Below are 17,245 nucleotides of genomic sequence, written 5' to 3'. Positions count from 1 at the left end.
ATCTGAACTGCTTCAGATCCTCTTGGCGTGCTAAGACGAGGTTCCCCTCAATAGCTCGGCTTCCCCACCGGGATGAAGTAGTTCAGCGCCAGCCTGATTCCTTCCCTGACCAGCAGCTTGTCACAGCACACCCGTGGTTAACAGCACTACATTTGGGCACTCGAGCACAGTTAAATTGCTAAGATCAAGTGTGAATCAAGTGTTTTGTCTTCTCTCTTGGACAAATGGTGCGTGGACTAGCCGAGGCATTGCTCCATTGCAGCTTGCTGGTGGTGGTGGCTGAGCTTTCTCTATCCAGACAGTGACCAAGTGTGACATAATCCCTCTGGACCTCATTTTCTCCACAGGTTAAACAAGGACAAAAGCTCTCTGCATCACCAGAATGGTGACATGGCATGTAGGAAGTTCTGAGATCCTGGAATAAAAAAATGCATCAAAGGGTGTAAAACGTTACAAATTTCTTACTGAAATGGGACACTTGCCATAAGAAATGGGGTCATAAGAAAAGCAAGGGATGCATTTTTATAATTATTTTACCATAACTGCTCATCACCACAATTTTCTAATTCTAGTTCAGAAGCAGACAAGTATGAAATAATTTGGAAAACATAAACTAAGGAGAGCACATACTTAGGACTGGAGAATAGTTCCCTGTGACAGAACACAATATGCTTTCCCATGGGCTGTATCAAACATGACAGGCACGTAAGCAAACGGGGTGATAAGCACCTAAACTCAGGGGCAATCCCCACTCGAGACTGTCCCACCAACAGTGCAAACAAATCCTAGAGGTTTGCTGAATTCTAAGACAGATATCATTTGCCTGTAAAATTGGATCTTTCTATCTCATTTTAAACCTGCAAGAAAGGAAACATCATCCTTTTATGCTGTTTCCTGAGCTGAGGATTTGATTCCATGCACACCTGAACAGAAATCCTAGCAAAGAGGATGAATGGTATTATACCCAGCTGAAGAAACCCAAACTCAGCACTAGGTCGTGCACTGCGTCAGAACACTTCTTCCTCGTTATGATTAATACAATTTGTCAAGAACTACTTGTTTAAAACTCTTTTTCTTCAAATTCCAACTCAGAATTTTATTTTCTATTCCTGATACTTACATTTCAAGCATGGCATGTGATAACATAATAACAATAAACACCACATTAAGAACATGTTTAAGACCACTTTCTTCTTTAGCTTTTCTTCTGCAGTTTATTATATAAATTATGCTTTTAAACATTTAGAGCACTCACATTTCAAAACAGAAAATGTTTAGTTCCACACTGAAATACTAGTGCAAAAGTGGTTTATCTAAGTGCAAATAAATTACACGTCCCCACGGACAGCCAATGGATTAGGCTGTTTTAAATACGGCTTTTAAGTCCATAACTATTGATTACATTATTTACACTAACTCCGAGCATGTTGTAGTCAATGGAAATATTGGACTTTGGTTGGTAACAACCAAATATGCTGACAGTACAAACAAGAGAGAACAAGAGAGAACAATTCTACTTAAAGTAGACCTGTGAATTCACTGGGACTTAAGAACAACAATATCATTTTTCTGATTTTAGTTATAAATAAGCAGATGTCAAATGCTCTATTTGATATTCAATCCCAATTAGTAAAATACAGGAAAGCTCACACACATGCAGGTATTATATTCCAGTGAATGCCACAGGTCATCTTTGGCACATCATATGACAGTACCTGACCAGTGAATACAGCATGAGATAACACGCTTCATGAAAAAATCTTGGTCTGGCAAGAGGACAAATAAGAAAACTCAAAGATTCTTCGCATTTCCAATGCCAATAATTGTTTCTAAAGAATTTATTAAACCGAGACTGAAATATAGCAATGCCCCTCAGATAAACAGTACATACTAAAACCAAAGTTTAATTAAATCCAAGCAAAATAAATCTTATTCGATTCACAGATGCTACTGCATGGGGTCACTGCAGTGAAATATGGGCCATTTTGTCAGTACTAGTTATTAATATCTTAGAAATCTGCATTCATTTCTCTTGAAGTGGTGATGTAAAAACAAATTTGAGACACTTCATAAATAACGTCTTTATTAATGAGTTTTCTTTTTCACATTCTTTAAAGTGATGTTTAATTGAAGTCTGCATAGTCAAGAGTGCAAAAAAAATTCATAGGAGTCAGACCCAAATGTGAACGTTGCCCCCTCCCCCCCTTTTTTTATAAATAAGACTGGTCGCAATCATAGGAATAAGTAACCTCTAGAAATAAGTGAACAGGAAGATGTAGAGGTGGCGGGGATGAAAGCCATCAGAAAAACTCACCAGTATATTTTTCTATTAATAAAGTCTTCACACAAAGACACACGACACCCATTCACATTCATGTGCACAGCAGAATGTAAACTACAGAAGAAATAATTTCCTCTACTGAATGAACAGTGAGATTATTTGTGTATTTAACCGAGCGTTGTTCAGCTGTTCCCACAATGGGAACCATTACAATACCAAGACAGAAAAACAAGAGGTCCAATTTCTTCATGCCCTTATTACAACCACATTTAAACTAGCATCTCACAGTATGAAACATGAAATCTGAGTATTTCCATAACACTACGAATTACCCTTAATACACACTTTTAAAGCAGTATACCTCTATTCTTTTTTAACACTTTAAGACTACCATCCCTTTCTTTACTGCTCACGTTATTCACAGTTGGTTGAACAGCAGCTGAAGAAGACCCCAGTCTCTTCCAATGCCCACGGAATGGCTCAGCCTACGGAAGTGGTCTGCGGGCACTCCCCACCCCAAGTGAGGAGCGGGGCAGCAGAACATCTCCACTTCCAGCTTCATTTCCATCAGCACAGGCAGCACAGTCCCGAGTCTCCCCTAACAATATCACTGTACGACTGCAAAAAGTATTTTTAATATTTACACCATCTACCGATTTAGCTGTTGCATTGTAACCGTTATCAGAAAAATCTAGAGGGGGGAAAAAAGGCATGTCCCCAGGTGTAACTGCTGTAAGTAGCAACAACTTGCATGTTGTCCACATGTTGTAAGAGGCTGTTTCTGATCTACAGTTTTGTCTTACGCAATACAGAGACACTACTTCGCAGCAGAGTTTAGATGCAGAATTCTTTCACATCGGTCTCTTGGAAAAGCTATCAGATATCCTCACTTCTGAACTTCACCATGAACAAGCTAGGCTTAACACTTTTGTAAGACTGCTGTAACAAATGTCAGCTATAATCGATATTAGTTAGGTTCTGAATTATTGATCTTATTCAGAAGCATAATGTAGGGCTGTGGGGAACTGCTCATCGATATTGAATCATACAAGTCCACATCTGGGCAAGAAGTACCTCTCTTTTATTCCATAGGCTTTGAAAAGGTCCAAATTTCTTTTTTATTTAAAGCCTATAGGTTTTAAATCCGAGAGACAAGCCCAGTAGTTCAAGAGAGAAAATTCTTCATGAAATCAAGGCAGACAAATATACCTTTGCTGCTACGACTATTGAAAACATAGGGCCTGGAGTATTTTAAAGAAGACCTACAACTGTGAGGAAAAGTAGTCCCAGTCCTGGGATCCAGTAAGAACATTTGTAGCAGTTCTTAGTTTCACAAGGGTGAAACACACTACTCAGTGAAAGTCAAACCCACCACAGCGAAACGACGATTCCCAGGCTGAAAGCCTGCCTTCATTAGCTACATCACAGAGGAACACATCCTGCTGCACACAGAAACACAAATAACAGTTCCATGGCAATGTCAGCTAGTGTCAACAAGAAGCTGATGGATACACGTTTCACCACTCCTTCTTAGAAAATAACCTGTCCTCTCCTCAGGGAGCTAATGCACTGGGGGGTGGGGAAAAAACAGAAGTCTGGAAAGCAAGCACTGAAGATAATGAAGTTTTACCACAGAAACAAGCCACTTGGGCATCCAACGACTGTTATATTGACTGAGCTTCTGGGCAAAACTGTAGAAAACAATCCACCTTAATCCAAATCAAAACACCAAAAATAGAATTGTCCGACTGGGTGTGGGCTGATAAATTTTCACAAGCAACAATAGCATTTTTTTTTCCTGGCAAATTCACTGATTAATCTTCTGGCAGAATCCAAGTCTAATTAAATTGAGAACAGAATAACTTAGTGCAGTACCTTTCTCAATTTCTTCAGTAACATTTGTATTTTTGGCCATTTCAGGGGTTTAATTCAAGGTACCAGTAAAGTAAGACCACTTTTGACATTAGTTCATGATTTGCATTGACACAGATTTTGTATTTTTTAAAGGTGGCAGTTATAAGGGCATCGGATTAGAGTTTTCGTCTACTAATGCAAGATCCTAAAATAAATGCAATTTGGTAGTCTGAAGGAAATACCTTACTCCTTAACACACAATGAAACTACTTTGTGGCCTTCTGTGTTTCAGGAAAATATCCCCCATATTCAGATCATTAGACAGCCTCACTAGTTAAGACACATTAAAATGAAACATTTTCCATTAAAGTCGCCAAAAACTGGATTTAAATTTATTGCATGACGTTGCATAAGAAAGTATATTATTGAAAACTGTAAGGCATCATGCAATTATCCATCAGCTAATTATTTATTATTTGTTGAAAGATGGTTATATACTCTAAAGTTATAAAACCAGTTTCAAAAAAGTACATAAAAAAATTTAACATGATAAGCATTAAATATTTTTCACATGTCTGTAGTTTTTAGCTGTTAAAAAGTGCATTCAAACATACTGTACTGGAAAGTTGCTCTGTCCAAAAATGGTGCTGGAGATTTGTTAAATTAAAAGTTGCAAAAGAATGTTGTATGGGATTAGAAAGCTAAAAAGTTGTGGTACTTAAACTTACAAACTTGCTTGAAATAATTTTTCAATCCTCACACTTACAATTTAGCATAGGTGGTATAATTATGTAAAAATGTATGCTTATATAACTAAACAGTCAAATGAATTCAAGTTACGTACACTGAGTGATCAGAGAAGGAGCAGACTTAATATTTAGACATGGGACAGAAAGTACTAATGTGATTTTGGCGTTAATCAATGTACTGTGCCATCCAACGGAATCCTTCTCCGTAGCCTTGTCTCTTTAGCACGCTGCACATGAACACTTCTAGTGGCCTTGCGTTCAATTCTTTCAATGGTATACTGCCCTGCAAAGAGACAAAAGTGTTCCAAATTATGGTATCTTTACAAGAAAATGCCTACTCTACATCAACATCTGTTTCTATGGAATGCCATTACTTAATTCATGTTGGGCACTAGAATTTTAGAAAATAAACTGATCTAAAACGTTTGCACACCTTACTAGGACTGGAGTCACTGAGGTACACTGAGCATCTTCACATGTGCAGCCACATTTGGAGTGCATAAAGTATATGAACCTGAGTGCAAAAGGAAGCATGTGCACAGAGAGCTTATACTCAGAAGCAGTTCCCTGCTCTGTTTTTAATAGCTTTCCAACAAGATAAAGAGAGCATTTGCTACAAATTAGGACTGACCGCAGTCAGAGTGCGAGTTGCTTGCTTGCCAAGAAGAGCATCACAGTGTGACAAAGCTATTGCTCAACTGGAGATTCACAACAGGATTCACATATCATAGACTATGTGCAGTGTTGTAAAAAACAGGGCAAGATGCAAAAAAATAAAATAAAATTCTATAGTAACTGTTTACAGTCTATAGAAGTTGTAGTAGAGTAACACACACATGCACAAAACAAAGAGACTTCAGCATTATTTCAAGTCTATAATACACTAAGTACGTAATAAACTAAAAAACATTTGTTTTGTGTAGCTGAAGTGGACAGGAACCAACACAGAAATAGAAAGCAAACACAAGATCCCTAACAAAAACAAACAAACAAACATTACCTTTCCTGTTGTCTGGCCGTACAGACCAAACATCTCTCGTAACCTCTCTTCACTGATGGCTTCAGGTCTGTCAATCTTATTACCAAGGATTAGGATAGGCACATTAGCAATAGTTTCATCTGTCATTAGTGACTACAAAGGGAAGGAGAAAGGGGAAACAGATTATTTCAGGATATATTTTGATTTAGGGCTTCACATTAAGATAAAAAGTTAACAACATAATGCCATTAAATCATTTGGTGGAGCTTGGCCTTTTAAGAAGTAAGGGTAGCAAAATTCACTGGTGCACCAAAATTAATTGATGGGAGTTGTTTAATGTACTTGGGATAAAAGAAATGAAATTCCTCACTCACAAATTGGAAAATATCACAAATGGAGCAATATTGATTCAACTGATTTATTGGCAAAATAACATGTTCACCTACCTTCAATGCATACAGTAATGAATAGCAAGAAGAGGGTGACAAAACCAGAATACAACTAGATAGGACTGACGATGCAGAAGGTGAAATTACTAGCACTCATGACCAGGTGGCAAGAGAGCTCTGTTGGATATTGATCTCATTTTTTAGAAGTTAAAGTTCAGACGTTCAAAAACAGGTTTAAACTTACATCAAGTTCTTCTTTTGATTCGAGCAGTCTCTCATGATCCGCACAGTCCACCAAGAACACAATGCCATTAATAGCTGGCAGGTAGTTTTTCCACACTCTGCGAGCTGCAGGGAAGATGTGAATGAAAAACAAAGGAAATTATCCCAAAATTTAGAGCAATGCACATCAGTAATCAGGAAGCAACATTTTTTTTCAGTCTTATACTGCCAGTCTTCAGGATGCAATTTCATGTTTTACACAGCTTGCGATAATGGAGCAAAAGTATCTTTCCCTCTACTGTTATCACCCCTCTATCCCACATGCACACTGATGTACTCAACTGTTTCGTGTTTCCCCAAGAATTACGTCAAGAAACACAAGTTTGAAACATAAAGGTTAAATGGAACTATAAGCAATTTGAAGTAGTGAAACAAGAACTACCTAATCCTCCTCAAAACACACGTTATCAGTTAAGAAATTTTGCTCTAGTGCAGCTTTTGCCAAATTGTATATGGGAGTGCAGTATGTGCTGGAGACAGGCAACAGAGCAGTGAATGTTTTTAACACTATCAAAGAGAGTGTGGGAAGCTGATCTCTGCAGCATGCTTGTATTTCTGATCTGAGACAAACTGACTGTAAACAACTCTAACTTAATTCACTGCAGTTACATGAGTCAATATATTCTCTTACCTTGAGCATGTCCACCCAGATCAAAGGTAGTGAAAGTCATACCAGCAATTGTCAGCTCCTCTGAAGCTAAAAATACACAGAATTATGTTCTTTGCTTGTGAAGATTACATAGCATTATGTACATCTTATACAATATGGAATAGTCTAAGCTAGGGTATAGATTTTGCCTTCTCTTGGTTGTTTTCAGTATTTTCTTATTCAAGAAACGAATCAGTACATTTTCTCTCAAAATGTACTTATTTGTACTCTGTTACTCTTGTGTAACAAAATAAATGTGGTTAACCATTAAAACACATATACAATACCTGCAACATTAAGAGAATAGCAGAGAAGTTACTTATCCCTACACATTACAAAAACAATAGGTGGCAATGGCTTGCCACAAAGTTGGAGCTTCATGTACAATACTGTTGAAGGTTTCTCCTCTTTGTGTCCTTGCTTAATTGCTTACCTCCTTCTTAGACTTCAACAGTCCACATTTTTAACCTGCACCAAACCTTTTCTCCTGCAAGGCTACCACAATAACAATCACACAGAAACCTTCGAGCAATGAAAATCAAAACAGTGTACATAACTGCAAGCCCCAATTTCCCACAGCTTCTGTAACTTAGACTCTCAGCTCCATTGCTCTGCTTCTGACTGCCCCCTTAATTCTACATAAATCACACTGAACTATCCTGAAAGAATTGAGCATGACTCAAATTACCTACGGATCGTGATCCCCAAAATTCCTTTGTTTCTCCCCAGTTACTTAAAATTCAGGTACTGCTTTTCTTGCAATACTTTGAATATTTCCAGGCTAGGCAACTAGGAGCATTAACTTACTGGGGTGTAGTGTGGGGACGTGCTGTCCCAGTCTGTCATCTTTGAGCATGTGCAGCAGCGTAGTTTTTCCAGCATTGTCCAATCCAAGAAAAACTAGTTTGCCTGATTTCTTGTACAGTCCTGAAACAAAGAATAATCTACTGAACAACCAGTTAAATCAGTGAAGGTATTACCATAACATTGTCCAACAGGAACCCACAGCACACACACAAAAAAATATGAACAGTTAGGAGTGACAGCATCAGACTATTTGAGTATTCTGAAGCCTAAGCCTCTTTCAGATCCGGTGGGGTCTGCCAATACACCTTCCTACATGGATATCCTACAGGTTTCTGCTGGCACAGCTCTGACAGTCAGCAGTGAAAGGGAGTGTGATCGCTAATTAAAGCAGACACATGCAGTCACATTATTTCTAACGCTAGCGATGATTTTGCTCCCAGGAGCAAAGTTTTACAGTCACAGTGCAGAATACAGACCTGCCAAGCTCCACAGTGCGCTTTATCGATGACCTTTATCAGTGCTCTCCTACTTGTACAAGCCACATTCACACTCGCTCATGTGCTTATCACAGCTATGTTTGCTCCATGCAGCTTATGTGATGCTGAGTGGTATTTTGGGGGGCAGGCACGTGACTGACGTAAACGTGTCAGTAATATAAATGCGTTTATGTTATCTGAGCAAAGTCAAAACAGGATTAAACCTTGCCAGGGTAGCCCACTCTGCCCTAGCAAAGCAACAATTTTGCTCACAGACAGTGGAATTGCCTGGGAGGTACAGAGGTACAGTGCTAACAACAGATCATAAAACATTATCAACCCCAGACATGGAACAGAGCATGTGTTGTTCATCTCCCTCCAGTTATGACTCCAAAAAGTGTTTGAAACAAAAAGAAACTTCAGACCTCAATAGGTATTTTATAGAGAAACTAGCTTCAATGTCAGCAGCCATAATTAGCATATACATGAATTGTTTTATTTTGGCTCACATATTATTTTGACAGAAGTAATACTCATCCAGATCCCCAGCTAAACTGTGTGGTTATGACCCGAACAGCATCATCAGTGCCATTGTGACACATTTGCTGTCTGGTGTTAATGCCATAATAAGAGGAATAAGAAATGTTACTTTTACTGTCGTCTTTATAAAAATGCCTTTTCCCCTGTACTTCTCTACTTGTAACCCCAATAAATACATCAACTGTTGTAAAGGAGAAGATGTGTAAAATATTAGCAGCATATTTCCTGAAGTTTGAGATTGTCAAAGGACAATTCTCTCAGACTTGCCAAGACCATACCCTATGCCAGAATTATTTTTCATTTTCAAACCGATCAACATTCAAAGTAAAATACTCTTAAGATAAATTTATTTTAAAAAACACGTTCTATACTGAAAAACTATTGAAGTAAGAATCTCCTAATTTTGTCCCTTTGATGCTTTGCCTTATTTGTTTTCAAAGAACTCTGTCCTGGATGCTACACACACACATTTCCATAGGAATCACTATTGACCCCACCACCCTCAAGAGCGATGAAGAAGAGAGGGAAAAAATATATATGCTGAAATTAACAGTTCTTTAAAAACAAAAATGAGCTACATTCCTAACAGAATTTTTTTTGTTTGTTTGTTTTCCCTGTTTAAAAAGAATTGCAAAATGCAGTCAAGTACTGTAATGTGGGAGTTTTAAGTCACTGGGATCTTTTATTAGATAACGTCACAGTACCGTGGTACTTTGTAATATAATGAAGAAAGGTTTATTTTACAACCACCTTGATGATACAGAAATACTTCTTGAGGTATATTTTACCACTAAAGTTCAACTGTCCTGTTGTTGCAGTCACTTCACTTAACCACGCATTCTCCCCGAAGAACGACTAACCCTCCTGATCTGCAAACTAGGTACCAAAATCCTGCCTACTGCCAAGGTGTGCTGTGCCAAGTGCCACAGGAACAAGAGGCCTGTAGCCATTCCAAGGTCACACTAACAGCAGTGCCCTGGTCTGTACATGATGAGCAGAATGACCCAGCCACACCATTTCTGGAGCCCTTATTTGTTTCCCTTCCAGCCTGAGGCACAGGTCACCCTGGGGTCTCTGCTCCACTGCGTCCCCCCACCACAGCAAGGCTGTGTGAGCACACAGCCTTGCCTGTTTGGCAGACACATCTGTACTGCTGATGAGCCCCAGGTGCTGTCCAGTTTTTGTATTATTTGTGATACCAGTTTATGGGTACACATACAAGACTTAGTCTAATGAGGAAGGCTTCTGATGAGAAAGAGATCCTTCCCTGTCCATGCCTGCTGAGCGTTAAACTGGTGGTGACCTCTTATCAACTCTTATCCTCATACCTCTTTTCTTTTGTGAGATTTTAATTAACATTACACAGGGGGTTCCTTGGCCACCCCCTAGATGCTGCAGTGCTGCACGGTCACGTGTCTCTATCTGCCCGACCTTTACACTGCCACTGTTTGCTCACCTTTCCCCCTACCTTTAACTTAATCTCTGGAATCACATTCCACCAGGGCATGTTTATAACCTGCAGGAAAGAATACTCTTTCATATTCCTTATTTCATTAAAAACCTTTTTTAATTGCAAGTCCTGTAGAGTGTTTGCACAGTTCTTTTTTCAAATACAACAACTCTTACTTCCCAAACTCACCTTCTCATATGCCCAAATTACACCACCTATTAAATTACAGGGTAGAGGAGAAAGTATTGATGTTTACAGAGAGAGAAGTGAACAAACATTTTCATATATTAAAACTTAGGTCACAGGAGAAACTCCAGTTCACACTTACAAGTTAAATGAAACACTACTGAACTATATTAATACAATAGTGCTGTTGCTACTCACAGACTGGACATCTGGGGAAAAATGTGCTCCCAAAACAAATGCCCCCACTTTCTCTGAAACTTTTTTACACTTTCTGAGTGTCTTTCATAAAAATGCAAGATGAACAAGCAGTAATACTTCATCTGTTACATTAAAACTAGAATATGAATAAAAGGATTCTTTGTGCATTCTGCATGTATGTGTATGAAGAGATGTCTCATAAAGTGATCTACCTTGCCTCCTGTCATGATAGCACAGGGAATTGTAGAGAGTATCCCAAATGCTATCATCAGCCTTTTTCAAATGAATAAAATGTACACAAGTGGATGTATTTATTTATTTATTTATTTTTCTAGAATTAAAGGGACATATGGACAGCAATTCTCCTTCGTACTGCAAGCTTCAGTATCTTTCACCAGAATTAGACTTTGTATGTGCAGATATGGGAAAGTGAGCTAATGTGCAGTAATCACTGCTTGACTAAGTAAGAGGAGATAAGGGAGATTAGTCAACTTAGTTAAAATTTCACTGGCTAATATTTCAATAGTAGGCCAAGGGTCTAACATTCAGTGAAAAAGTTTAAACTTCCAACTGATAAAAGGCAGGTGCCATGATCCATTAATCTCAAATGCTTTTTATTTACTGAAGTAGAATCTCTGGAACCTGTAAAATGTCTTTTTTAGCGACGTTATCTGCAACTTCTCTTCCTCTTTTTAGTACCCTAACATTCCCTTTCCTCCTTTTTCTTTTCTCTCCTGTTTTGCATAAGCTAATATTTCACCTTGGGTCAATGTGGATTGCAGATGCTTTTGGCCAGGGAATACTTTCCTAAGGTTCTTCATCAGAGGTCAGTGGAGTTCAAAACTGATTTCAGTGACATTAGTCACACAATAAGGCACTGCTGGACATGAGCAGGGGCTTCAGTATCTGGCATTATTTTTTTGTAGATGGCTGCTAATATTTGAATTCTCGAATGACACCAGATTAAATGTGGTGCAATTAAAAAAAAATAAAATCTATTACGTTCATGAAAGAAAATATCATTTTTCAAGAGGTTAAAGGATTAATATAAGATTGAGAGAAGAGCACACTTGAAATACTCAGAGAACACTCAATACTTATAGAATCATATCCTGAGTTGGAAAGGACTCACAAAGATCGCTGAGTCCAACTCCTGGCTCTGCACAGGACCACCCAAAAATCAGACCATGTGTTTGAGAGCGTTGTCCAAATGCTTCTTGAACTCTGCTAGGCTCGGTGCCATGACCACTGCCCTGGGGAGCCTGTCCCAGTGCCTGGCCACCTCAGTGAAGAACCTTTTCCTGACACCCAGCCTGACCCTTCCTTGTCCCAGCTCCATGCCATTCCCTCGGGTCCTGTCGCTGTCCCCAGGGCTCAGCGCCTGCCCCTCCGCTCCCCTCGTGAGGGAGCTGCAGGCCGCCATGAGGCCTCCCCTCAGCCTGCTCTGCTCTGGGCTGAGTATTGATAGTGAAGTAGTAGTGATAAGTGGAACATTTTTTTTATTGAGTGCTACCGAATATATACCAAAATATTATTTAACCAGTTGCTATGTTTGAAGATAGCAGAGGTTCACAGCATAATAAAAACAATAAAACTTACCTAAAAACTGTAATACACTACTGAAACCACTGTAAATCCAATCAAATATGAAGGACATATCTGGGTCTTATAGTCTGAAATAAAAAGAAAATTTAAGTTCCGTTAGAACAGCACATTAAACATTGAAAGATGTTTACTTGAGTCGAAGCTGGGGAAGTTTTATGACACAGAAGTCGCTGCTGTTGCACATCGCCTGTCTGTGTGCCTTGTACCAGGCGATGACCGCTCAGCACCAGGCACCAGGACAACCACGTAAAGGTCGCAGCCCCCCCATACTGTCCCCTACAGTCATCCACCATCTGAGGTTTAAAAATAAAACTTTTTTCAATAACGACCCAGGAAAACCACATTTCTGACTGAATTCTTGCAGGTTAGGTTCGGGAACGGAAGGGGGAGGTGAGGACAGACAGCTGCTGCCAGCCCCAGGCAGATGCCCCTGGACAGCAGGATGAAGCCCCAGTACTCCTCAAGCCCCCATTGCTTGTGGTGTGGTAAAAACACCACCGTGCCAGTCCCTGGGGGTGAGCAAGCGGCCAGGATGGGATTGCATGGAAAAACCAGGCCTGCTGTTCCTGTCCCAGAAGGGATGGAGCCCTCCCGGGGTATGGGGCCTACAGCAGGCGGCCACAATGGCAGCAGCCAAGGGCATTTTCTCACTTCTTGAGCATTCAGAGCACACAGACAGCCCAGTCAGGGAACAACCAGGATTTCACAGAACCATTTAGGTTGGAAAAGACCCTTAAGGTCAACAGGTCCAGCCATCAACCCGACACTGCCAAGTCCACAATTTCCGAAGCAATGCCTTGAGATGCAAGAACGACGCTGTCACTAGGTTAACTGTGCAGCCATGAACAATTAATTTCTTAACTTTCATCTCAATTTCCTCATTATCTAATGTAAGGTTAGTCACACTGAAAGCACCAGCTTGACATCGGAATTAGTACTCAGCATAAAAAATCTTTCGAAAGACTAAAGGGCAACTTCCTCAGAAGCGTTCAGCCAGCTAATTCCTGCTAGATCAATAAATTCCTGCTAACGCCTGGGGAAGTTGGAGTCCAAGTCTTTGAGACGATGTCTGGGCTGCTACAGGCAGCTCGCAGAGGCATCCTGTGCCAGTGCAGGCTCCCCCACAGTATTTGTTTCTACGCTACAGCCGTGTCTGGGGCCCTCCCGGGATGACTTTAGGACTGCCCCGGACCTGGAGCAGAGCCCAAAGCAGTCAAAACACAGGTCAGTACCAGACCAAAATCCACGTATCTCTTATAGCAATTACACTCAGACAATGAACAGAGGTTTTCTACTGCATAGCAACAGGTATGTCACAGCAATAATTTGGGAAGAGGAGGAGAGATCATTATTATTTAATTATATTTGCTTGCACTGGAGCAAAATCTGTTCAGCTCATATTTGCCTTCCCTGATTGACAACAGTAAAGTGTCAGGAATCCCTTGTTTCTTCAGGACTAACCCTGAAACCCTTGCCTATGTCCTACGTTACTTTGAGCTGTCACAGTTGCAACTTTTAAGAATAAAAAAACAAATAAGCTTGTCGATGTATGAACACCCAGTTACACAACGTCATGACTGAAACTGTCACTTGCATGTCTAAAAAGCAAAGGTCAAGAATAAGCAAACATGGCAGGACGTACACGTCAGCAGATTTATTTATTGCTTGAACAAAACAGCAATCGAGAAAAGCCTCTGTGGGGCTTAGAGAAATGATCTGCTCAAATAACCTGCAAATCAGTGCAAACAGCGTGATGTAAGAGAAGTGCTCGTGTTACCGTGGTGAGAATAACTTCACAGAGTTTAGTTGGGTTAACCAGTTCCTTCTGCGAACCTCACGGATGGAAGAAAAAAGTCTTCATGTGCTGCTGAAAACACTTAGAGGGTCAAGATTCAAAATATTAAATTGAGAAGGGAGTTACTCCGCAAGTACTGAAGTGGCAGCAATATGCTGTAAGTTCCCCTACACACAGAAAAAGTGGCTTAGGGAAGGCTATCCAAATACACCACAGCCAACTTCGGTATCAGCTGGCAGCGCATAAAGGAAAACACTACTTTGAAAATGGGAAAAAAATTGATGGCGAATTGTAAAGGCACACTAGCAATATTTGCACAGAGATATTAAATCTGCTCTTATCACACGGTAAAAATAACTGCCCCATTCACGGCAGTGCCCGACCAAAGTGCCACCAAGCCACCCGGCGGCACACCGATGCCCACAGCGTGCTGCCAGCTTCAAGCCTCGGCGCCGCGCGGAGCCAGGCAGCAGCAGGGCCGCTCAGCAGACAGACACAAACTGTCCTGCTAAAGCCACCACGAAAGCAGAACACTGAAAACTCTGGCAATCGCTGCTCCCAAGGCATGACGGAGACAAAAACCACTAACTATTTTAAGGTTATCTCAAGGGTTCCCTCACAAATAGCCGGTTGCGAGCTGACACAGACATTTAATGAGAAATTGTGACAGACACGTGGCAACCTGCTGATACCGACTATTTTTACAGGCATCGCCAACTTACCTTCTCGTGTCTTCTCAGAAATAGGAAAGTAACTTCCCAGCATCAACAGCTGATGGCTATCACTTCAAAACGTGTCTACCAACCCTGTCTACAGACCCTGGCTAGCGTTATTTCATAAGCAAAGTGTGATTTGTGGCTCCTGGGGAGCCCTGCCAGCCAGCCTGCAGACCTGCAGAGCGATGAAACTGGTTTGCATCCTAGCGGCCACCTGCTGACCACGGGGAGCAGAATTCCCACCCAGCAGTTTTGGTAACACCTCGAAACAGTCTCTTCTTTTTTTTTATTTATTCTGAAAAGGAAGGGTTCTTTTCCTACTCTGGGTCTGAATTTTTCTGGCTTAAAGTCCATTATTCCATTCCAAAACAGTTCAAATAATTAATTCTTACTTCTGAAGACCGTGAACATTTAGATAAGAGAGAATATCAGGCTTGTAAAGACACCTTTAAATCCCTTGATGGAAGATTTAGGAAGTAGAAACCAATGACACCCAAGTACAACACCTCTTGCAATAACCAGAAGTCACTGCACTGTGCCTGCGTGGGTGCTGTCACCAAGATCTAGAAAAGAAACCTCCATCCAGCGTCACCGCAGCCAACCACACTCCCTGAGCTACAGCAAGTTTGAGAACAGGCCCTGCTAAAAACTTGCAAACAAGTGCTTGAAGTGCACTGTTAAGGGTGTATTTCACATCTTTTATTCTGAGATACTCTGTTTGAGTTTAGCATTGATCTCAAGTACATCTGCAACAGCAAAGCAAACAGCTTATCCGTAACGATGGCACTGCAACACGCACATTAGGTCCTAAGAGCAACTGATGAAGTGTTCCAGTCGCAGTCTGGCTGACAAAAGTTGTTCTCAGATCATAGTCTCAAAACAGGGCCTATTGAAGCAATTTCTGTACTTATTTAAAACAAACAAACAAAAAAACAGAACGTATTGGAGCATGAATATAAAATTATTCTTCATCTTAAAGGTTATCACTTTTGAAGAAATAATGCTCAGAACAAGAGCATCTTGACAGATCATCGCGACACGCCAAACAACTACGTAAGAAAGTTTTAAGGCATGTGACAACCAGAACATGATACAACAACCCACTTTTCCAAATCACCACCACCAAAGTGAAATACGAGCCAGGACTAAGAAGCCAAGTAATCATAAAAGATTAATGCAACTGACAATGGGCACAGGGGCTGGTATCTCTACGAACCAGAGATCAGGAGGCTGTAGTGCTTCTCGTTAAAGAATGAGCGAAAATAGCAAGAAATTAAAATAAATGTGTGCAGGCAGGCAGGTGAGGGGGAGGAAGGGTGGGGAGTATCATTAGAGGAATTCTGATTCCCAGCCTTCAGAGGCAATGGGCACTTTCAGATGGCGGGCATGCTAATCCAAATTCTATTTACAAGCGAGAGGTTGTTTTTTAATTTCCCTTCGGGAAGCGTGACAGCGGCACACTTAAATTCAGACGGAGATTCAGCCACAAACGCATCCCAAACACCCCGGCCTGGCTCTGGATGCCTGACAAAGCTCCGTCCACGTCGCATTTCGCCTTGGCAGCTGCTGCCCGCCCGCAGCGCAGCGAACAACGGGGCTCGTTCCCGATACAAACAACCGGAGAAACGATGGCAGCAGAGCACGGCGGCACGGGAGGCCCGGGGAGCCGACCCGTTCCACCTCGGAGGGCCTCGTCCTCCAGCAGCACCGGCGGTGCCAAGCCCTCAGCCCCCGGGCCGCGACCCCCCGCCGGCTCCGAGCGCCGATCCCCCGGGCGCGGCCCCTCCGCGGCTCTCGGGCATCTCCCAAGGCCTCCGGCCCGGCCCTGCCGCCCACCGCCGGCAGCCCCGATCCCCCGCTGCCCCGCTAGCGCCGGGAGGCCGCGGCGCCGAGCAGGCCGCAGCCATCCCCGGCCCCGTTCCCCGTCCCAACGCCCGGGCCTCGGCGTCTCAGCGCCGGCCCCGGGAGGCGAGGCCCGGCCCGGCCGGGCCGCGGTGGGCACCGGACACCGAGCGCCGCTCCCCCCTCCCCCGGTGCTGCCCCCGCAGCCCGCTCACCGCCGAGCTCAGCTCCGGGCGCTCCGCCGGCACCGACACGGACCCCGCGGCTGCGCCCCGCTCCGCCCCCGCCTGGCGCCTTCCGGGCCCGGTACGGCTCGGCACGGCTGGGATCGGCACGGCACGGCTCGGAGCTCCGCCCGGCCCGGCCCCGCAGCGAGCCCCGGGACCTCCCCGGTCCCCCCCCCGCGACGCAGCACCAGCGGGCAGTTTCGGTGTTTGTTGAGGTTTT

General features: G+C 42.2%; 1 protein-coding gene across 2 annotated transcripts; it reads right to left on the bottom strand.

The window, feature by feature from the left end:
• Nucleotides 1–1,191: 1,191 nt before the first annotated feature.
• On the bottom strand, nt 1,192–17,173 carry SAR1B (secretion associated Ras related GTPase 1B). Of its 2 annotated transcripts, none has more exons than XM_035338760.1 (7): nt 17,014–17,173; nt 12,440–12,513; nt 7,991–8,110; nt 7,166–7,231; nt 6,497–6,600; nt 5,885–6,016; nt 1,192–5,167 (listed from the first exon to the last, which is right to left on the bottom strand). In XM_035338760.1, the coding sequence occupies exons 2-7, from the start codon at nt 12,495–12,497 to the stop codon at nt 5,051–5,053; spliced, it is 597 nt and encodes a 198-aa protein (XP_035194651.1). In that variant the 5' UTR covers nt 12,498–12,513; nt 17,014–17,173; the 3' UTR covers nt 1,192–5,050. The 2 variants fall into 2 exon arrangements, with proteins under 2 accessions (XP_035194651.1, XP_035194652.1); XM_035338761.1 differs by lacking the exon at nt 17,014–17,173 and adding an exon at nt 14,963–15,115.
• Between the last annotated feature and the right edge of the window lie 72 nt (nt 17,174–17,245).

The sequence above is a fragment of the Oxyura jamaicensis genome, chromosome 13 (assembly GCF_011077185.1).
Source record: "Oxyura jamaicensis isolate SHBP4307 breed ruddy duck chromosome 13, BPBGC_Ojam_1.0, whole genome shotgun sequence".
In the NCBI taxonomy this organism is placed as follows: Eukaryota; Metazoa; Chordata; class Aves; order Anseriformes; family Anatidae; genus Oxyura; species Oxyura jamaicensis.
This window is presented reverse-complemented; position numbering and strand designations above follow the sequence as displayed.

Coding starts and splice junctions, on each gene's coding strand:
- SAR1B (XM_035338760.1), bottom strand. CDS start 12,497: ATGTCCTTCATATTTGATTGGATTTACAGTGGTTTCAGTAGTGTATTA. Junction 8,111..12,439: donor TAGTGTATTACAGTTTTTAG/GTAAGTTTTATT, acceptor TCTTTGTTTCAG/GACTGTACAAGAAATCAGGC. Junction 7,232..7,990: donor CGTCCCCACACTACACCCCA/GTAAGTTAATGC, acceptor GTGTATTTTTAG/CTTCAGAGGAGCTGACAATT.